Source organism: Bos indicus, chromosome 6 (genome assembly GCF_029378745.1).
Source record: "Bos indicus isolate NIAB-ARS_2022 breed Sahiwal x Tharparkar chromosome 6, NIAB-ARS_B.indTharparkar_mat_pri_1.0, whole genome shotgun sequence".
Taxonomy (NCBI): domain Eukaryota; kingdom Metazoa; phylum Chordata; class Mammalia; order Artiodactyla; family Bovidae; genus Bos; species Bos indicus.
Genome location: NC_091765.1, coordinates 20544775 through 20568997, shown reverse-complemented (window position 1 = coordinate 20568997; position 24223 = coordinate 20544775). Strand labels below are relative to the sequence as shown.

The 24223-nt window shown below is 37.8% G+C and overlaps 1 protein-coding gene and 1 pseudogene across 3 annotated transcripts in view; one reads left to right on the top strand and one right to left on the bottom strand.

Annotated features, from left to right (window-relative positions):
* The window catches only part of PPA2 (inorganic pyrophosphatase 2), a 98155-nt gene that overhangs the window by 14626 nt on the left and 59306 nt on the right, over positions 1-24223 (bottom strand). For all 3 annotated transcript variants that reach the window (XM_019962026.2, XM_070791122.1, XM_070791121.1), the window contains 3 exons: positions 13705-13832; positions 10501-10586; positions 307-376 (listed from right to left, as the gene is read on the bottom strand). In XM_019962026.2, the coding sequence (XP_019817585.2) occupies positions 307-376; positions 10501-10586; positions 13705-13832 (284 nt within the window). The remainder of the gene's footprint in view (positions 1-306; positions 377-10500; positions 10587-13704; positions 13833-24223) is intronic.
* On the top strand, positions 14909-15190 carry LOC109559946 (small ubiquitin-related modifier 2 pseudogene; annotated as a pseudogene).

The following is a 24223-nucleotide window of genomic DNA, read 5'->3' as shown; positions in this document are numbered from 1 at the left end:
CTGAGTGGATAACTTGTGAGGACAGGTTAGTGCAGAGGAGCACTAATGGATTTAAACAATAATAAACTGGTGAAAAATAGTATCATATGAAATTAGTTACATGGTTAATGTACTTCAGAAAACAGAACAACAGTAACAAGTTTGAAATCTAAATTCCTTGGATACAAAATAATTTTAATGTTAGTTTTTAATGTTATCCTCCCCAAAAGATATGATACATTTCACTGATAGATTTTTCAGAATTTCTGTTAGACTTCCCCATGACATTTACTAGAATAAAGGATGCTTTGGACATCTGTTGCTTACCGATTCAACTAATGATCTTGCTTCCTCTTGAGAGCAATGGAAAGGGCTATCACATACCTGCACATTTGTGCTGGAGAGGAAAAGAGAATATAACTGTTAGGATAAAAAAGGAGCAATTACCAAAAATAAAACCAATTCTCAAACACTTTACATTTAAGTGTATGATCCCAGCCAATAGTTACAGAGTCTCCAGATCTCACTTGGTAACACACACTCTCTCTCTCGCCCCTCTAATCCCACCTCAAAAGGAGACAAGGGATCTTCTAATGTAGAATGCTACAGCACTGTAGGAATGTGATTAAGATACCCTAAAAAAGAACCTGCATGAATATAAATTAGGACAAATGAGAGTCTTGTACATTCCTTCAGGCAAAGTTAGAGAGTGTTCCACAGCATTGCACTCTTCAGAACTTGAAAAAAAAACCAAATGATAGTATACAAATGTAAATACTACTCTGGTATATGTAAAAGGCATTCCACTACCCTTCACCGTTACTGAAGAAAAGAGAAACAAATTTGACCCACAGATCGAGGATCATAAGGAAGAATTTTCCTTTAAGTGAGGTGGTAAACACTGTAGAGGCTCAGACAGGTATGAAAGGCTGAGCTCAGAGTGGTGAGAGGAAGCCACATGACACCAAGACTGAGCTTCTGTGCAGGTACGCAAGTGCAGCAAGGCACGGACAGCAGCTCCTCCCACGGTCAGAGAAGGTTCTGTGAGGCCAGAGCCTTCAAACACAGTGCGGACCAGCCTACTCTCTCCACAAGTATGCCACCCACCACGTCTTCCTTACTTCCCAGATGAAAGCATAGGCATTACTCCCGTCAAACTTTTTAAGTCTGATTTTTAAAAAAATTTCATCAAAGAAATCAGATTAAAGTGGATCCAGAAAAAGGTAGTAGAGAAGGGAGTTAAAACCAAATTAATTTTTTCAAAATTGAAGAAATAAATGATTAGCAGATCCCTAAGGGAGATAATTAATAGATGAAACACACACACACATACATACACAGGCTCCCCAAGTAGATCTTAGGCATACACATTATCAAATTTATTTTGGCGATGGCTTTGTGAAATATTCTGGGACATATATGATAAAAAGATCTGTCTAGCTATTTATCTTTTAAACTACATATGTCTATAATCAGATACTGGATACACAGTGATTATGAAAGTGGTCATTTTGCTTTGTACTCAGACTCAGTGTGGAATTTGTTTTCATTCCTTGCATGAATGTTGATGTTTGATGAAAGCTGGCATTATCATCTTTAAGAATAAACTACTCTCTTCTCCACAGCCCTTGTTTAAGTAAGCTAAAAACTGAAAAAGGTAAGGTCTTATAAGTGAGATATTTCTCTAAAGAAAATCTAAATTTAAAAGGAACAAGGCAAAAAAACAGACACTGCAAAGTCTTAAGTGCTACTCCTCTGAAGAAAGCATGGTGTATAATGAATATGCTATACATAAGGTCTTACGTATATACACATGGCATCCAGTCCTATTCACTTCATGGCAAACAGATGGGTAAAATGTGGAAACAGTGTCATTTTCTTGGGCTCCAAAATCAATGCAGACAGTGACTGCAGCCACAAAATTAAAAGATGCTTACTCCTTGGAAGAATAGCTGTGACAAACCTAGACAGTATATTAAAAAGCAGAGATACCACTTTGCCGACAAAGGTCTGTCTAGTCAAAGCTATGGTTTTTCCAGTAGTCATGTGCAGGTGGGAGAGTTGGACCATAAAGAAGGCTGATCACCAAAGAATTGATGCTTTTGAACTGTTGTACTGGGGAAGACTCCTGAGAGTTCCTTAGACAGCAAGGAGATCAAATCAGTCAATTCTAAAGGAAATAAATAATGAATATTCACTGGAAAAACTGATGCTGAAGCTCCAGTACTTTGGCCACCTGATGTGAAGAGCTGATTCATGGGAAAAGACCCTGATGCTGGGAAAGACTGAGGGCAAGAGGAGAAGGAGGTGACAGAGGATGAGATGGTTGGATGGCATCACTGACTCAATGGACATGAGTCTGAGCAAATTCAGGGAGACAGTGAAGGACAGAGAAGCCTGGCATGCTGCAGTTCATGGGGTCACAAAGAGTCGGGCACAACTTAGCAACTGAACAACAACACCACAAGGTTTTTAACATTATAACTACACCAAAGGGAAACATTCAGTGGGGATTCTGGGAAAACGATGATGAGAGAAAAGGGAGTCTTCTGTAAAAATGGCTGTCAGATAAAATACAGAAAATCCAGTTAAGTCTGAAATTCAGATAAACAGCAAGTTATTTTTTGTATAAATATGCCCCAAGTATTACATGAGACATTTAAAGTCTGAAATTTAGATTTGAGTGGGTATCCTATATTTTTATCTGTTAAACCTGATAACCTATTTCTAAAGTAAACTTCTACTCCCACAACAAAGCAAAGCCATCAACAGAAATGTTAGGCAAGAAAAAATATTTAAGCCAGTACTGTAAATTTTAAAAACCGAGTAAGTTAAAAAATATCCCCAATAAAATATCTCGACAAGTAACCAGTAAAACCTAGGAAAGTCAATAGGCTTTGCCATTTTTCACCCTGGACAAATTATTAGCATGGCTGTTTTAGGCATGAAATGGAAGGTATATACAAATGGACTTAGGAGACTCTTGCATAATATATAACACACAAAAGAGGAGAGATAAGAAGTAACAAAGCCCCTTGTAACTATTGCTGCAATAGTAACCACAACAATAACAACAACAATAATAATAGCATTTTATTGCTACAAATAGTGCCACCTTCCTCACTAATAACCTTCTAGTTAATGAAGAATAAAACCTGGGTTGCGATATGCTTTCCTCAGGATTTACTTTGGATGTTTGAAGGTATGATAAAAGGCAAGTTATCAAGAAATATTTTTATTTCCTCTGAACTGGCCCTTATATAAAAATTTATACTGATTCATATTTATTGATTGATTAAAAAAATTATTCTTATACCAACATATTTAGGACATTTTTAAATGCTGGGGCCACAATACTGAACCATGGAACCTCCCTGGACATTAAAATATTCAGGGTTCTTTCTAGCTATGTCTATGCCCTACGGGAGGAAAAGCAGTACAATCCCTTCAAGGAAAGATGACTAAACTGATGGTGCTTACTATAAATGAGATTAAAAATAAAGATGCAGGGGAACTTCCTTGGCAGTCCAGTGGTTAAGGGCCACAGGTTTGACTGCTGGCTGAGAAACTAAGATCCCACATGCTATGTAGTGCAGCCAAAAATCATCATCATCATCACAAGGAAGAATGTGCTGCTTTCCTTTTAATAGTAAGACATTCAATATTTTGCTCTAAATTTATAATCATTGTATAGCCTTTGCTGACTACATCATTTGCTGACCAAAACAAGCAGACATACTAGCCCAAAAGATCAACAACATCAAAATTTCTGTGCACAACAAACCAAATTTCACTTACAAATAATAAAAAAATTAACAGATACATAATAAGGAAAATTAGTGATTAAATAAAAAGAAACAGAAAGAGAAAATTACCTGCAAATAATAAAAAATATCTAAAAGATGAAATTTACAGGACCAACAATATGGAATTTTAGTGAAGAGAAAATTATTTTCTTCAAGACAATCAAATCAGACAAAGGCCCACACTCATCCCCAAGGACACGGTCCAAGATTCAGACTGGTCAAGGTTTTTCTTTCTAAAGCAAAACAGTCAAGGACAAAGGAGAGAGAAGATTTAAAGAGATACGAATGACGATGATGATTTGGGACCATAACCTCCAGAGTTCATTGAAGAAAACTAGCATTGATGTAAATCTACATAAAGCTAAAAGAACTGGAGCTATATATGGACTAAATGTATCTTTCTCTGGAAAGGTAGAAACAGCTTCAAGACTTAAATAATTTGAAACAATATATATACATATATATGAAAAAACATATATACATATATTGAAAATGTCATATAAATATTTATATAATTTTTTCATTCAGTAAGCATGTTCAAACTACCTACTATGTGCCAAGTCCTATCACTTGGGCTAAAATACAAACTCAATTTAGACCATAAAAAAAGTAATAAAACGGACTCCAAGTTCTACCTAGATGTGTGGAAAGCAGCGATATGAGAACACAGTGAGGGTATAGTTAATCATGCACATAACAAATGAAACCACTTTGCAGAAGTAACATCTCAACTGCTTTTTTTGACGACTGAGCAGGCATTCATGGAGGAAAGACAATGAAAGAGGAGGAAAAGAACATGAGGCTGGAAAAGTCGGTTTAGACACAATGTTTAATACAGAGAAGAGCTGGATTAGATCCTATAATTGAAGAGAGTCGCAAGAAGATTTTAAGCACAAAAATGACGATCACATCTGTATTTTTCAAAGATAAATCTAATGGTATGTCTTGTAAAGATGATGTTAAACAGAGTAGCTACAATATAAAACAATTATAAGTAAAGAAATTAAAGCAGTTTTATAATTAGAAGGGCAGCTGAGAATCAGTCAAAACTTGAAAAATCTGGATCAGAATAATGATCAGTGACATAAAACAAACTGGTGAAATGAAGAGTTCAGTCCTGATTTCTTAAGAATAAAGTAGATATATAAATCGTGATTAAAGAGAATCTGAGAAGAGTTGAAGAGTAATAAAACCAAATGACAAAAACTGTATTTTTCCTCCAGAGAATTTCAAGTTGCTTTCAGTAAAAACAGCAATAACTTAATTATCCCTGCTAAAAAAACTATGCAGCTTCCAGAGTAAACAGTAAGCAGTGGGGAAAAAGAATAAAAACAACAACAATAAAACTTATTTGGAAAAAGAGAATTAAGTAATTTAGTAAATGCAGGGCTCCTAGAAACAGAAGAGTTACTACTGGACTTAAAACACAACATATATTTTTTTACTTTAAAATATTATCCAACAATCACTCCAACATGTATTTACTGAGTGGCTATTACATGCCAGGCATGTAGAATATAAATATGAATATTTATGAAGAATATAAAGAAGAATACGGCATCTTTATTCATTCATCTACGTTTGAGGAAATTATACTCCAGAGGAGACAAATTCATAAAACAAGCAGTTAATGAATAAATGCAGTGATAAGACTATACAGCAGGGCAAGGAATAGCACTTTAGCTAGGTATAATGGCACCTTAGTGAGCACAAGGCTAGGATGAGGGAAAGTTTCCCAGAGAAAGCGAAGTCAAAACAAAGTCTTAACAGATGAGTAAGCCAGCCAGTTTAAGAAGTGAGAAGAAAATCATGGCAAAGGAGACAAAATGAGAAATGCCCCAGAGATCAATAAAAGCACGGAGTTGTGAGGAGTGACAGGTGGTTCTAAGTTACTGGAACATGAAATAAAAGGCAAAAAGTGATGGGAAATGAGGCTGCGTGGCAAGAGGGACCAATTGTCTGTTCTCTGAAAAATTTAGATTTATAGTTTTTAAGCAAATGGCTCATCAGAAGCCAGAGAGCTTCTAAAACATACTGATACTTAGATCCTTCTCCTCAAAGATCCTAATTCACCAGATTTAAAGAAGAGGACAACAAACTTGAGCTTTCTGATGGTTTCCCTAGGTAACTGCGCTGTACTATATACACTGTGTGAGAGAACTACTGTGATAAACACTGCCTTCAGTTCAGACTTAAACCTATTTACATGGAGAGAACAGGTAAAAAAGGAAGGTGGGAAGGTTTGGTAATCGAAGGCAATGGGACCCCACTCCAGTACTCTTGCCTGGAAAATCCCATGGGTGGAGGACCCTGGTGGGCTGCAGTCCATGGGGTCATGAAGAGTTGGAGATGACTGAGCAACTTCACTTTCACTTTTCACTTTAATGCACTGGAGAAGGAAATGGCAAGCCACTCCAGTGTTCTTGCCTGGAGAATCCCAGGGACAGGGGAGCCTGGTGGGCTGCCGTCTATGGGGTCACACAGAGTCGGACACGAATGAAGCAACTTAGCAGCAGCAGCAGCAACACAGTACACTGTAAGGAACTGAATTCAGTTCAGTCGCTCAGTTGTGTCTGACTCTACGACTCCATGAACTGTGGCACGCCAGGCCTCCCTGTCCATCACCAACTCCCAGAGTCCACACAAACCCATGTCCATCGAGTCGGTGATGCCATCCAGCCATCTCATCCTCTGTCGTCCCCTTCTCCTGCCCTCAATCTTTCCCAGCATCAGGGTCTTTTCAAATGAGTCAGGTCTTTACATCAGGTGGTCAAAGTATTGGAGTTTCAGCTTCAACATCAGTCCTTCCAATGAACACCCAGGACTGATCTCCTTTAGGAAGGACTGGTTGGATCTCCTTGCAGTCCAAGGGACTCTCAAGAGTCTTCTCCAACACCACAGTTCAAAAGCATCAATTCTTCGGTGCTCAGCCTTCTTCACAGTCCAACTCTCACGTCCATACATGACCGCTGGAAAAACCATCGCCTTGACTAGATGGACCTTTGTTGACAAAGTAATGTCTCTGTGTTTTAATATGCTGTCTAGGTTGGTCATAACTTTCCTTCCAAGGAGTAAGCGTCTTTTGATTTCACGGCTGCAGTCACAATTTTGGAGCCCAGAAAAATAAAGTCAGCCACTGTTTCCACTGTTTCCCCATCTATTTCCCATGAAGTGATGGGACCGGATGCCATGATCTTTGTTTTCTGAATGTTGAGCTTTAAGCCAACTTTTTCACTCTCCACTTTCACTTTCATCAAGAGTCTCTTTAGTTCTTCTTCACTTTCTGCCATAAGGGTAGTGTCATCTGCATATCTGAGGTTATTGATATTTCTCCCGGCAATCTCAATTCCAGCTTGTGCTTCTTCCAGTCCAGTGTTTCTCATGATGTACTCTGCATAGAAGTTAAATAAGCAGGGTGACAATATACAGCCTTGACGAACTCCTTTTCCTATTTGGAACCAGTCTGTTGTTCCATGTCTAGTTCTAACTGTTGCTTCCTGACCTGCATACAAATTTCTCAAGAGGCAGATCAGGTGGTCTGGTATTCCCATCTCTTTCAGAATTTTCCACAGTTTATTGTGATCCACACAGTCAAAGGATTTGGCATAGTCAATAAAGCAGAAATAGATGCTTTTCTGGAACTCTCTTGCTTTTTCGATGATCCAGCGGATGTTGGCAATTTGATCTCTGGTTCCTCTGCCTTTTCTAAAACCAGCTTGAACATCAGGAAGTTCACGGTTCACGTACTGCTGAAGCCTGGCTTGGAGAATTTTGAGCATGACTTTACTAGCGTGTGAGATGAGTGCAACTGTGCGGTAGTTTGAGCATTCTTTGGCATTGCCTTTCTTTGGGATTGAAATGAAAACTGACCTTTTCCAGTCCTGTGGCCACTGCTGAGTTTTCCAAATTTGCTGGCATATTGAGTGCAGCAGGCAAATACCTCTTTGAACAATCAGAAACCCCTCTTTTTAGAATGTGTGTGTGTGCATGCACACGTGCGTGTTTGAACAATCAGAAGCCCCTCTTTTTAGAGGATGTGCGTGTATGTGTGTGTCTCTGTGCTCAGTCGTATTCGACTCTTAGCAAACCCACGGACTGTAGGCCACCAGGCTCCTCTGTCCATGGGATTCTCCAGACAAGAATATTGGAGTGGATTGCCATTTCCTCCTTCAGGGGATCTTCCCAACCCAGGGATTAAACTCATGTCTCTTGTATCCCCTGCATTGGCAGGCAGATTCTTTACCACAAGCGCCACCTGGGAGCCCATCAGATTAATAAATGACTTAGGATATCTGCCCAGAAAGAAGAATTCAGCCTATTAGTTACTAGGATAGCAATGGCTAGATGACATTTAATTTATACGCAGTTTTCTTGTTAATAAACTGCAATATTTATGTTAGAAACAATTAACTTTTAAAACTACGCTGAAAAAAAAGAGTGTTCTACAAAATAAAAATGGAAGAAGATGAAGTCCACAGTGTCATGCTAGAAACTGAATTTGATGACACAGAAGCAGCCTAAATATCCATCACCAGAGGATATGGGTAAAGATATGGTACATATATACAATGGAATATTACTCAGCCACAGAAAAAATGAAATAATGCCATTTGTCATATTATGGATGGACCAGTAGAGACTGTCATACTGAGTGGAGTGTCAGACAAGAAAAAATATCATATGATATTCCTTATATATGGAATTTAAAAAATGATAGAATAAAACTTATTTACAAAACAGAAACAGTCACAGATGTAGAAAAAAAACTTCTGGTTACCAGCAGGGAAAGGTGGAGTTGAGGGGAGGGAGGTATAAACTGGGAGACTGGTATTGACGTAGACACATTACTATATATAAAGTAGACAACTAATTAAGGACCTATTGTAAAACATACAGAACTCTTCTCAGTACTCTGCAATGACCTAAAAGGGAAAAGAATCTAAAAAAGGAAGGATATATACATACAACTGATATATTCTGATGTAGAGCAGAAACTAATGTAATATTGTAAATCATCTATAATTAAAATTTTTTAAAAAGAGAGCAATAGAATCTGAAGCTATAATGCCCAAGCATTTACAGGTAAGCCTCTGAACTTGAATTAAACATTCCCTGAGACTGACTAATTCTTTATCCCATATTACTTTGGTCTAATGATTTCCTTTTTTTTTTTTTAATGATTTCCCTCTTGATTCCCAGACTTTGGGCTCCAAGAGCACAAGGAGTAGATTCACTGTACTCCAGCACAGTACCTGGCAGGAGCCCCTCAATCAGTACTTACTGAAAGAATAAATGGCTTCCCATTTTCTGATTCAAAGAGGACAATGAACTTGGGTAGGTTTCTGCTTGCCAGAAAGACTGTATTTTTGCTTGTTAGTTAGGCTTACCAAGAGTCAGTTGTTTTCATGTTCAAATCTTTTATGTCAGTTGCCTTTGTTATTATAACTTCATGATTTAAGCTATATGATACTCCCTGATGAAGGGAATGTGGAAACAGAATTATTTCTATGGACACCAAGTAGGCTCTAAAACTACTGAGGCTGCAAACACTGTCAAGGCTCTGCTGTCGGTGATCAGTCACTAGGTCGTGTCCAACTCTTTGTGACCCCATGGACTGTAGCCCACCAGGCTCCTCTGTCCATGGGATTTTTCCGGGCAAGAATACTGGAGTGGGTTGTCATTTCCTTCTCCAGGGGATCTTCCTGACACAGAGACTGAACTCACATCTCGTGCATTGCCAGGTGGTTCTTTACCACTGAGCTACTATAAAAACTTGGGTGTTAAATTAGGTGTGGGTAAGACAACCCAGCTATAAGGGCTTCCCTCATAGCTCAGTCAGTAAAGAATCTGCCTGAAATGTAGGAGACCTGGATTCGATTCCTGGGTTGGGAAGATCCCCTGGAGGAGGAAATGGCAATCCACTCCAGTATTCTTGTTTGGAAAATCCCATGGATAGAGGAGCCTGGTGGGCTACAGTCCATGGGGTCCCAAGAGTCAAACACAACTTAGCAACTAAACCATCACCAAGACAAGTGTAAAAGGTTAGATAAAAAGAATCCTAAGAATGTACAAAGGTTTTTAAGTATAAGGAGTATAAAGATTGCAGGATCTGATCTTCATTCTCCATTATATAGTCTATTATATTATTCTATTATATAGTCTACATGGAATCCCTACAGAAAAAGTCTTAGCCTTATATCCACAGATTGATAAATAAACATACATTTAAATGTTTTAAACTAAAATAAAATGTTTGAATTACACATCTTATGTTTGTTTGATTCCCCTTAATAATTATCTGGTGACCCAGATCATGTTGGATAAGAGGCTTTTTTTACTCTTACCAAGAAATGATGTGGTACATATAACATATATTAAATAATCATATGTCTGCATGTTGAAAAATCACTGTTTTTTGCTCTACCTTTGCATATATCACAATTCATTGTGAGTAAATGCTTGTTTGCTTGACAATATTCCCTACTAAACTATAAATCCCTTGAGAAAAGCGATCATGTCAATTTCTAATTTCACAGTGCCCAGTACTTGGCAATGCTTTCCAAATAGGTGCTCTTTAAACACTTTTTAAGTGAAAAAAAAAAAAAATGCAATTCTGTTTAAAAGAAACAAACAAAAGATCTGAGTAGTATTATATGGCTCTTTAGTACCAATTAATAATAAAAATTAACACTACATAGAAAAGACAAATTCTTACCAATTTATGGCCCCACCATCACACTTGTCCATGAGCAAGGCTCTCCAGCATTCGTGAGCAGATTTAATGACTTCAAGAGCAAAAGCCTGTTAAAAACCAAAAACAGACATAGCAATCACATCATTATACTATTAATAACTTGGAACTAGTCATAGGATGACAGTTAATTATTAAGAACATGAGCTCTAAAGTCAGGCAAACCTAAGTGTAAGTTCTCATATCCTTATTTACCAGCTGTGTGACTTTGTGCAGATTATTCAAACTCATTGTTTTAATTTCTTCTTCTTTAAGATGGAATGTAATGAAAATCAACTAAATCAGGAGCTGGCGCACTTGGGCCTTTGGGTCAAATCCAGCCTGCCACATGCTTTTGTAAATAAAGCTTTACTGAGCACAGCCATGTCCATCCATGCATTTGTGCACAGCCCCTGACTGCACTGGAAGAGCTGAGTAGTTGTGACAGAGAACACATCTGTTCTTACAGAAAAAGAAAAAGTTGCCAACCCCTGATTTAAATCATAGCATTGCTGAAAGAATAAATAAGACTTGCATGTAAATCGATTAGCCTACTATCTGGATTGTACATAAGCACAAACTTAATAATTTCATCATCAACAATGCTGCAAGTAGTTTAACTGAATAATCATTTTAGGCTATCCACTGTCTGAAGGTAATAAACCTCAACATTTAAAAAATTTTTTTCTTAGCATGAATTCATATAGTGTCTAAAAATGAAAACTCAACAACAGACACATATCTAGTAAGACCATTTAAGGAAAACTTGCTTAATTTTTTCAAAGAAGAACATTTTTATTTTTTCCCCCAAAATGTTGCTAAATTTCCTTAAGCAGAGTCCTTATGTATTAACTAAATCATACTCGCTCCTCTCTTTTTCAGTGACAACTAAACACATTATGATGTGAAGAAAATGATGCAAATATACTTCTGAGAAGAAAACTTTCCCTCAGGTCTGCTGTTGCCTGAGATGAAGGAGATGGCTTAATGCTTGGTGAGGTGGTGCAGGAGAGACTCCTAAGGTATGTGACAAAAAGTCAATTTGTTATTTAGAAAATACATGGAAAGATTTTTAACTATATTATTCAGATAATTTTGATTATTAAAACAGATTCCAGTACTTGCTTTAAGCAGTCAGCATGAAAAAAAAAAATCTAGATTACAGCCTAGAGTCATCTTTTCAACCATGTTGCTGCTGCTGCTACTGCTGCTAAGTCGCTTCAGTCGTGTCCGACTCTGTGGGACCCCATAGACGGCAGACCATCAGGCTCCCCCACCCCTGGGATTCTCCAGGCAAGAACACTGGAGTGGGTTGCCATTTCCTTCTCCAGTGCATGAAAGTGAAAAGTGAAAGTGAAGTCGCTCAGTCGCGTCCGACTCTGTGCGACCCCATGGACTTCCGCTTACCAGGCTCCTCCGTCCATGGGATTTTCCAGGCAAGAGTACTGGAGTGGGGTGCCATTGCCTTCTCCGTTCAACCATGTTGAAGAGATATAATTCAATTTTCCTGGGTTAGGCTCAATATATTAAACAGCAGTGATAAAAAGCAATGCATAAAATGATTATTTTCTGAAGGGATGCATAAATGACCCAGTCTTCATTTAGAAAAAAATTAATGGTTTTTGAAATCAAACCCCCCAAATTCTCAAACTACCTCATTCTTTTATAAATTCATGGAATGACTTAGCAGTCCGACCCCAAGGCAATAAGGGGCCACAAAGGTACACATAGGTTTGAAATGTGTATTGTTTCAAACATAAAATACAACACACATTTTACAGGAAAAAGAAAAAAATAATTTATTTTATAAATTTTTAGTATTTTATTTTTATGTGAGAGATCACAGCCTAGTAGTTTTATATCCATATTTAATAAATCCTAGACTGAGCGCCGAAGAATTGATGCTTTTGAACTGTGGTGTTGGAGAAGACTCTTGAGAGTCCCTTGGACTGCAAGGAGATCCAACCAGTCCATTCTGAAGGAGATCAGCCCTGAGATTTCTTTGGAAGGAATGATGCGAAAGCTGAAACTGCAGTACTTTGGCCACCTGTTGTGAAGAGTTGACTCATTGGAAAAGACTCTGATGCTGGGAGGGATTGGGGGCAGGAGGAGAAGGGGACGACAGAAGATGAGATGGCTGGATGGCATCACTGACTCGATGGACGTGAGTCTCATTGAACTCCGGGAGTTGGTGACGGACAGGGAGGCCTGGTGTGCTGCGATTCATGGGATCGCAAAGAGTCGGACACGACTGAGCAACTGGACTGAACTGAACTGAACTGAGACAAAGCCCTCAAGATCTTAAGGGTTAATATACATTTTCAAAATACTGCGTTCAGCAATAAGCTCTTGTATAACAAAATACTTACTGTAATTTTGAAGTTTTGATGACCATAGCTTACTTTACTTACAAAACACACTGTATTTATTAGTACCCAGTTAAAGGCGATGGCACCCCACTCCAGTACCCTTGCCTGGAAAATCCCATGGATGGAGGAGCCTGGTGGGCTGCAGTCCATGGGGTCGCTAAGAGTCGGACACGACTGAGAGACTTCACTTTCACACTTTCACTTAAAGGCTGGATTATAATGTGAAACTTATATAGTGGAAATACGTTTAAAAGTAGTAAAAATAAATAAATAAAAGAAGTAGTCTAATAGTTTTAGACTTTAATTCAGGTCCATTTTCTCCATTTGTGTCATATTAGAGCCACTTTTTGGTAACTTTTTAGTTTTCTAATATAAAAACCCTCTGACAGTAAGATAATTTTTACTTTCTTAACTGTTAAGTAGCTGAATTCAGTCATGATAGAATGAACACTTAGGAGGGAAGCCCCTTTGGATTTGCATTAATGGTAAGTAACTCCCTCCTCTCCAGAACAGTAAAATGAAAGATTTTTATTCATTTACAATTTATAGAGTTAGACTGATCATGGAAATCTTTTATTTTCTAAGATGAAGGATATATTGATAGATAAATGGATGGATACAGGTATTTATCAGTCTTACTGATTTAGAGCTCCTAAAACTTTTTAAAAAATAAAAATAATGTCCTTAAACATGAAAGTCAGTAAACAGTCCTTCTATTATCATACTATCCACAAATATTCACATAAGAAATCCCCCAAAGTGAAAGAAATGTAGTACAAGTATCACAGGCACATTTTAAAATAAAGATGATCAACTTCACCTTGTTCTTGAATTCTCCATTAAAAGCAAACTGGTTTTCCGGTTTTCCTTCTGGTATCTTATAAAATCTAAACCAATTAAGGGTAGCTTCTAAGTAACCAGGTTTGTACTTCTTAACATCCTCAATATCTGCAAGTGAAGAAACAAAAATACTTTTCATTAAAAATAGAAATCCACTCCTTTAAGTGGTAGAGCATTGGACTGAGGGAGTTAGTCCGATTCTGCTGCAGAATCACCAACATGTATCATATCACCTCTGAAGTTCCATTTTTTTCATATGTAAACTGCTACACCTTTATTGTACAAACATTTCTTGAGCACCTTCAGATACCATGTTAGGTATAGGGGATAAGTTGGTGAAGGCAACAAAGATCTTTTCCTCAAGGAGATCAAAGTTTTAATTAAAAGCATAACCAAAAATGCACAGGCAGATAAACAGCAAATTGCATTAAAGTGAGATATACTTAGGACAGCTGTCATTCTGAAGATAATGCGGGGTTTAGAGTAGGAAGAGTTACAACATCAGGATCTGTATTCCGTATGTACTAAGCTAAAGGACACTGAAGGTAGACTGGGGAGGGCATGCCCATAATAGAAAACACGGCAGCTGCATGAGAGGGTTGCATGGACTCCTACATCAAATATTTAGGAAGTTTCTCATTATACATCAGACACTGTTGTAAGCCACGAAACAGAACAGTAATCAGAAACAAGTCCCTGCCCACAAGAGTACACAGAAGTAAGAGATAAGACACAAATACAAAATTTAAGGGGTGAAAAGTCTGATAAAGAAAAATAAATCAGAGTAAGAAAGACAGAGAATGTGGTCAGGGCAATTTTAAATAGAATGAAACATGAATGGTTCAGAGTTTTATTTCAAATTAATGATGGTTTATAGGGTTTATCTTCAAATTCTAATACCATGTAAACACCTTAACCATTCCATTTTGAGGACATTCATTTAAATATTAATATAATTGGAAATATTACTGCATTAGTAATAGACCTCCTCCCGCAAAAGAGGCCCCCAAGAAATGTATCATTTCCAAAGGTATCAGTTCAAAAAGCCTGAGAGGCATAAGCCCTCTCCCTCCTCCAGTGCTGCCGCCTCCTTCTGCGGTTCCTAGTGCTGCCTGTGTGCTTGTTCTGTGCGGACCTGGTACCTCTCTTGTGAGGCGGGGCTGAGGATGCTCCCGGTGCTTGCCATGGCAAACGAAAAACCCCAAGCATGAGTCAAGACTGAGAACAACGATCATATTAATTTGAAATTGGTGGGGCAGGTTGGTTCTGTGGTGTAGTTTAAAATTAAGAGGCATACACCACTTAGTAAACTAATGAAAGCCTATTGTGAACAACAGGGTTTGTCAAGGAGACAGATCAGATCTCAATTTGATGCGCATCCAATCAAGGAGACAGACACACCTGCACAGTTGGAAGATGCAGATACCATTAATGTATTTCAGCAGCAGACAGGAGGTGTCAACTAAAAAGGGAACTTTAAATTTTACTCCTGGTAGCTCAGCTGGTAAAGAATCCGCCTGCAATGCAAGAGACCCCGGTTCTATTCCTGGGTCAGGAAGATCCTCTAGAGAAGGGATAGACTACCCACTCCAGTATTCATGGGCTTCCCTGGTGGTTCAGCTGGTAAAGAATTCTGCCTGCAGTGTGGGAGACCTGGGTTCGATCCCTGGGTTGGGAATATCTCCTGGAGAAGGGAAAGGCAACCCACTCCAGTATTCGGGCCTGGAGAATTCCATGGACTGTGTAGTCCATGGGTTCACAAAGAGTCAGACAGGACTGAGCAAGTGACTTTCATTTTCACACTTCACTTCAGAATTCTGTTCCTCCAGATCAAGAAGACATTTTCAACTAGAAAACTATAATTTGGTTCCACCACATTCTGACTACTACAATATAGTTTCTCTATTCTTTCATTTTCCCCTTCCCCATTCCTTTATTGTACATGAAGCAACTAGTGTATGTGCACAGCAAGCATATTGCACTGAATGGCCAATGGTATGTTCTGATTGACATCAAAGGTAGATGGGATGGGGGAAAAAAGCAATTCTTAGAAAATACCCCTTTTTCTCCATTAGTGGCATGCTCATCAGCTCTTATCTTTATATTCCACTAATTTATTTTGCTCTGTTTAACAAAAAAAGAACAGCATAAAAATTCTTGCATATCTTAGGAAAAAAAGTATGAGAAATATCTAGATAAAACTGGAAGTCTTTACCTCCAGTAGACTGTGGCTTAACAGAAATTTAGCATAGTTCTTTATTCACAATATGTTATGGCAAATGACACACTAATAGCACTTGAAAAATTAGAAAGCTATAAATAAACCAGGAGATGACACCATGCATAGGGATAATTTAACGATCACTCAGTTTCAGATCTGCTCATCCAAGCCTTGTGGGAATCCCCACTCACTAGGCATGACGGGAAAAGGTATGAGTTGAACAGACAGAAATTATCCTTTTCCTTTTTATGCTTGCCCGTGCCTTTATGTAAAAATTGAGCAAGAGTGACATGTCTCTAAAGGCCAGGTGTTTCACATAAGTGAAATAAGTGTAGTAAGGCAGAAACCATAGGAATGGCAGAGACTATGGCAAACGACTGAGTATGCTGCCTAAAGGCACTCACATTTAAAATTTTAAAATATGCCAATGGGCCACATTATCTAAAATAATAATTCTGCAGCAAACTGCAGAAATGCTACAACTAACTAAGAGGAAAAAGAATCCCTTGAAACTGAACACAGACTACACCAGCTCTATTAATCAGAATGAGTACATATTAATTGACAGAAGATGTTTAAAACAGTGAATTCCAAAGATTAAGATCACATTATTTTAGCACTGTACACTGTATACCAGGTCACAGAGCTCTTTGTTACGGCCCCAATAGCACATTCAATAGATTTCACCTAATTAAATTCTGATTTTTTCCCTTTATCTTACAAAAACGTTCCTGCCAAAGTGAGTTTGTATTGACCATTTTCCTACATTCTATCTCTATTTTTGCAAAAAACAAAAAAATCTCTGTAAATTAACTGAACTCCTCCAAATCACTGTTTTCTTACTGGCAGGAAAAAAATATCTTTTAGACTATGGAAGGTGAGCAACCAGAAATGCACTTTAATCAATGTCCAAAATGAATAATTTTCTATTACTTACTCTTGTCTGGAGAATCCCATGGACAAAGGAGCCTGGTGGGCTACAGTCCATGGGGTCGCAAAGAGCCAGACATGACTGAGCGACTGACATACACACATACGCACACACACACACAAATCTGATTTATGGTATCATTATACCTTGCCCAATCTGCCACTTTTTGTCCCACTGCATAAACCTTTTTTTTAATAACTGCTTTTTAACACACTGACTTCAAATAAGAAAGGAAAAGCTAAGTTATTCAGTATGCACCTCAGTTTGCAAGGTTTTCCCTTCAGAAGTTATAAAGGGGATCTGTTAAGAAATGACATCAATAACAAAAAACCTGAACATTTAATAATGCCAATAAGAAGTAGAACTCTCAAAATATAAGTCAAACTTTTCCATTCTCAATTAATTATACCCTGGAGCAAAAACAGCTGCATTTTCAAAAAAACCAAAACGTTTAAAATAAGTAATTTAAACATTTTAAAATCTCAATAGCAAATGCTTCCAGCCAAGACTTTACATACAATACTAAGTCAGTTCAATGAATTACTCTTCCAAAAAATATGAAAAATTCCACCTAAGACTATAAACTGATTTACAGTTCTTTAAAGATTTTTATATAAATAACCTCATTTGTTCCTCATAAAACTCCTGAGAGTTGTGAAGAGTAAGTAAATTTGTATTAAATGTAAGAAACTACAGCTAAGAAAATGTAAAATTTGGGTAAAATGCTTTCAACTCATTCATGGTAGAACTAGTATTATACAAATACAAGTCTTCTAATTCCATGAATCCTAGCTTTTCTTCTATATTGCACATTAATAATATGTCACAGGTTTATTTATATTATTTTTAAGTATAGATGTATTTTTATTTTGGTTTTATTATGGTAAAATATCCATAACATAAAATTTACCATTTTTAAGTGTTTGTTTCAGTGGCATTAAGTACATCCACAGTGTTGCACAACCATCTATTAGCCATTTTCATAAATTTTTAAAATATATGTTCATTGTAAGAAAAGCAGCAATTCTCTGGTGGTCATCTACTTCCACTCTTGGAATTAATTTTATATGAAAGTTTCTACTATAAATAATTATATAATTTATTTTCAAGATGAACTAATCCAAAAATAAAAAAATACTCTAGAAGTGCTCCTTTATATAATCAAGCTAAGCTTATTTCGGTTCTCTTTTTAACTACAAATCAAACTCTTTTAATTGAGATCTACTCAATCAATTCCCTGGACGATTAACAAAGACTCTCTACTTCTGTAGCATATTCTGCCTGATGTTGCCAGTAGTCAGTCTGCTGAGTCTAGCAGACAACCCTAGAATGAGGCCTGCACTTCGCTCCCATGAGTTAAATTTTAGCTTTGCCAAGCATCAGGTGTATTTATTTCCAAATATTTATGCCAACGATGTCTAGTGTTATAATTATGAAATTTAATAAAATGTTATATAAGTCAGTGACTTTATCAGTACAAAAATGAGATTTTGTTTCTATAAAATTACTGTGAATGTTTTTGAAGGAAATCAATAAAAGAGACTGTTAAAAAACATCTGCTGTCAAAATAGGCCTGGGTAAGTTAAAGATGAAACAAAGACGTAAAAATCTACAATTATGTGTCAGTCACTCTGCAAATGAGGTGGGGAGAGGATTTTAGATATGAGAGGTCAAGGACAGCTTCTAACAAAAAGTATTTTAGTAAATTCTTAGATGAAGTGTGGGAGTGACTCATTCAAACATCCAGAAAAGGAGTCCTGGGAGGAAGACTAGGTACCAATATTCTAAGGTATGAGTGTGCACTGAATGCTTGAGGAAGACGGTAAGAAAGCCCTGATTTAGAGCAGAGTTGAGAGTGTCAGGAGATGAGATTAGAGAAGCAGTAACGTAGGACTCCAGGGGTCACACTACGGACCTGACTTTGGGATGAGACACCGTACAGGATTCTGGGCAGAGGAGTATGTGTTTTCAGGAAGAATTCTAATTGTCTTTTAGGGAAAAGACTGTGCAGAGGAAGAAGGGGAAGCAGGAAATCCAACATGAGGCTACTGAGTGTACATGCAGGTGAAATATGAGGAGGGAGGGCTTTGATAATTGTAGCTGTAGGAAGGTGATGACAAATGGTCAGTTTTGGATTAATTTTAGAAAGCAGAACTGAGATGAATCACTAATGAAAGAAAAAACAAAAAATAACAAAACCCAGTAAAAATCAGAAATGAAGTGAAGTGAAGTCGCTTAGTCGTGTTTGACTCTTTGCGACCCCATGGACAGTAGACTACCAGGCTCCACCGTCCATGGGATTTTCCAGGCAAGAATACTGGAGTGGGCTGCCACTTCCTTCTCCAGGGGATCTTTCCAACCCAGGGATCAAACCCAGGTCTCCTGCATTGCAGACAGACGCTTTACCATCTGAGACACCAGGGAAGCCCCAAAAATCAGACTTACATAATATTTAAAGAATCAAAGAGCTAAAATGGACTAGTCTGTAACATTAAGTAGCAATTCAAATTATAATACAGCTAAAAGCAGTCACCTAAATAGGTATTACCCTGTTTTTAAAAATTTTCGTAATAGGTGTCTTAAGTTCTGACAAATAGTGTACAGCCATGATTTACGCTATAAACGAGCTGTTTCCAAATTTGAAAGTTTAATTAACAAAGATTATATGGAATCTCCCTAATGGAATTTTTATTTTAAAACTAAAAATATATGATTAAACCACCCTTACGGCAGAAAATGAAGAAGAACTAAAAAGACTCTTGATGAAAATGAAAGAGGAGAGTGGAAAAGTTGGCTTAAAGCTCAACATTCAGAAAACTAAGATTATGGCATCTGGTCCCATCACTTAATGGGAAATACATGGGGAAACAGTGGAAACAATGTCAGACTTTATTTTTTTAGGCTCCAAAATCACTGCAGATGATGATTGCAGCCATGAAATTAAAAGACGCTTACTCCTTGGAAGGAAAGTTATGACCAACTTAGATAGCATATTCAAAAGCAGAGACATTACTTTGCCAACAAAGGTCCGTCTAGTCAAGGCTATGGTTTTTCCAGTGGCCATGTATGGATGTGAGAGTTGGACTGTGAAGAAAGCTGAGTGCAGAAAAATTGATGCTTTTGAACTGTGATGTTGGAGAAGACTCTTGAGAGTCCCTTAGACTGCAAGGAGATCCAACCAGTCCTTCCTAAAGGAGATCAGTCCTGGGTGTTCATTGGAAGGACTGATGCTAAAGCTGAAACTCCAATACTTTGGCCACCTCATGTGAAGAGTTGACTCATTGGAAAAGACTCTGATCCTGGGAGGGATTGGGGGTGGGAGGAGAAGGGGATGACAGAGGATGAGATGGCTGGATGGCATCACCGACTCGATGGACATGAGTCTGAGTGAACTCTGGGAGTTGGTGACGGACAGGGAGGCCTGGCGTGCTGCGATTCATGGGGTTGCAAAGAGTCAGACATGACTGAGTGACTGAACTGAACTGAATTAAATTAGCCCATTTAAGTTCACTGATCCTAAAATGTCGATGTTCACTCTTGCCATCTCCTGTTTGACCACCTCCAATTTACCTTGATTCACGACCTAGGACTCCAGATTCCTATACAAATTGTTCTTTACAGCATCAGACTTGACTTTCACCAATAGACACATCCACAACTGGGTATGGTTTCCACTTTGGCTCAGGCTCTTCATTCTTTCTGGAGTGATTTCTCTGCTATTCTCCAGTAGCATATTGGATACCTACTGATCTGAGGGTTCATCTTTCAGTGTCCTATCTCTTTGCCTTTTCATACTGTTCATGGGGTTCTCAAGGCAAGAAGCTGAAGTAGTTTGCCATTCCCTTCTCCACTTAGGGGCTTCCCTTGTGGCTCAGCTGGTAAAGAATCCACGTGCAATACGGGAAACCTGGGTTCAATCCCTGGGTTGGGAAGATCCCCTGGAGAAGGGAAAGGCTACGCATTTCAGTATTCTGGTCCGGAGAATTCCATGGACTGTATAGTCCATGGGGTCGCAAAGAGTCAGACACGACTGAGTGACTTTCACTTTTTCCACTTAGGCATAGACATGAATAATATAAATAAGCACTAAAAATAACATATTCATAAAATTCTTCTATAAACATACTATTTTTCCTTATGGTAAAGACCAGTCCTCAAATGAATTTGTAACTAACTTCTTACTTAATTCGGAGAAGGCAATGGCAACCCACTTCAGTACTCTTGCCTGGAAAATCCCATGGATGGAGGAGCCTGGTAGGCCGCAGTCCATGGGGTCGCTAAGAGTCGGACACAACTGAGCGACTTCACTTTCACTTTTCACTTTCTTGCATTGGAGAAGGAAATGGCAACCCACTCCAGTGTTCTTGCCTGGAGAATCCCAGGGACAGGGGAGCCTGGTCGGCTGCCATCTATGGGGTTACACAGAGTTGGACATGACTGAAGTGACTTAGCAGCAGCAGCAACTTTCCAAAGCATTTTGCTTTACAAAAAATAGAAACATCTGACAAAGATCAGGCAAAGAATTCATGTTTCAACAAATTCACTCAAGTTAACCCACAGCAAGATAGATAAACTATAAAAAAGGAAAACTCAAAATACTCAAAAACAAAAAAGCACCCTGCTGACTCAATATGGAACAAAAATACCTGTCAGGTAAAAGCAGGATAATCATATGATTTATTGTATGTATTGGAATATCTGCTAGAGTTAATCAAGAGAAAAAGCAGTCAATCCTGAGAGAACCAATACAAACAAGGATTTTAAAGTAGTTATTATGAATATACTCCAGGACTTTCAGGAATATATGAAAGTTCACAATGCATGAACACGTGGAAATCTCAGATGAGGAATAAAAACTATGAAACTTTCAAAAAAAGAAGAGGACAGTCGGAAATGAAAAATGATGAATTTCATAGCAGAACTTGGATATGTCAGAAAAATCAGGCAAGTAGAAGACAGAACAATGGAAATTATGCAGTCTGGAGAACAGTAAGCAAGAAAGACCGAAAAGACATGAAGAGAGTTTCAGCGACCTGTGAAACAAAGAGTGGTCTAAATATAATAGATACAAAAATTAAATCAAAATCAATTAAAGATCTGAAACCACAAACTTCTCAGAAGAAAACACAGGCTGCAACCTCACTGACATCAGCCTTAATAATATTTTTGTGGATCTGACTCCAAAGGCAAGGAGCCTAACAAAAGCAGAAATAAACAAATGGGACTACACCAACCTAAACAGCTTTTCTGAGCAGCAAAGGAAACCATTATTAAAATGAAAAGGTAACCTACCTTTGAATGGGAGAAGATATTTGCTAGTTGTATATCTGATGATGGACTAACATCCAAAATATATCAAGAACTCATTACAATAACAATACAACAACAAAAAACCCCAATTCAAAAATGGGCAGAAGATCTAAACAGACATTTTTCCAAAGACATACAGATGGTCAACAGGCATATGGAAAGATGTTCAACATCACTATCAGGGAAGTGCAGATCAAAGCTACAATGAGACTCCACCTCACAGCTGCTATAATGGCTATTCTCAAAACGACAAGGAGTAACAAATGTTGGGGAGAGTGTAGAGAAAAGGGAGCCATTGTAAACTGCTGGGAGGATTGCAAACTGGTGCAGTCACTATGGAAAACTGTATGGAGACTTCTGAAAAATATGGAGGCCAGGGACATGTGTGGCGAGACGAACATCATCAAATTTGGTTAGGTGATTCCATCTCCTAACTGAACATGTATCAGAACCGTCATCAATTATTCTAGTTCCAAGACTGGATTATCTAGCCAGCAATGAAGGATAGATTAACAGAACGGTTTTCAACTAGAAAGAATCCATAAAATCACTCAGGGAGATTTATCAAACTATATATCATGCACACCTCTAACTTCCCACCCACATCCCCATATGGAGAACTGTACCTCCATGAAAAAGATAAAAGAAAATGAAAATGCTGTTTCTCTAGCATTATTTTCACAAACGACAACATGAAGTGAGGAAAGCATTATAATCAGATGAGGATTTTTGTTTCTATTTTTAGACAAAAGCCAGTAACTCAAATGTAATGCCATATCTCCTTACATTACTTAAAAAAAATAAAGATAATAGATAATGTGCTTATGTTTGAGATTTATCAAACTATATATCATGCACACCTCTAACTTCCCACCCACATCCCCATATGGAGAACTGCACCTCCATGAAAAAGATAAAAGAAAATGAAAATGCTGTTTCTCTAGCATTATTTTCACAAACGACAACATGAAGTGAGGAAAGCATTATAATCAGATGAGGATTTTTGTTTCTATTTTTAGACAAAAGCCAGTAACTCAAATGTAATGCCATATCTCCTTACATTACTTAAAAAAAATAAAGATAATAGATAATGTGCTTATGTTTGAAGTTCTGCCCAAAGAGAGTAAAAAAGAAAGGAGGAGGAGGAGGAGGAGGAGGAGGATGCTGCTTTCACAGGCCCAAACATGTGCGTGACCGGCCTCTAAACAAAGTCCACAGGAAGCAGAACATATGTTTCTAATGACATTTTATAAACATTCATAAGAAATAATAATTGCCTCCTGTAATACTCACTGTATTTTCCACATCAAAAACAGAGGTTCCAGCTCAGAGAACAGTTTTGTTATACTTACTCGGGATCTCTCAAAGGTTCTCACGTTTTCCACACTGGTCTACATATCTTATCAATGTCTGTACTAAAAATATATACTAACATCATGAAAAAATGGAAATTAATACACTTCAAAATAAGTTAAAACCAATCACAGCATTTCTACACAAAAGACTATCTGTACTGTATCAAGAAACTCTTGGAAAAGACTTGGTAGATTTATTTCCCAAAATATAAATATTCATTGTCATTTCATGAGAAATTTTACATGACCAACAAAATGAAAACCATCCGAGTGCCTTGTATGTAGTAATCCAAATGTTTTTCTAACCTAATTTTAATTGGAAGCACATAATCCAGTGGCTAAGAGCTTAGACTTTGGGTCAGCCAGCCCTTCACTGAAGTTTCAGCTCCACCACTTAAAGCGTCCCTAAAGTTCCTAAAAACGTGCCAATGTCCCCAAGAAATCTATCTCATGATCCTATAAGTGTTTCATTAAGCACTAACACTGAAGATTATTGATGTCTTACGACAGGCTAAAAATAATGGATTGAAATATTCCTAAAACAACCAAAATTTAGAGAAGAAAAACTCTAGGGACCATTTACTGACTAGAGGATCAACCCCACAACATTAGAGATGAAGAATGCGTCAGGAGGTTAGGTGACCTTTCTAAGGTCTGATAACTAATACATACAAGGCAGGGT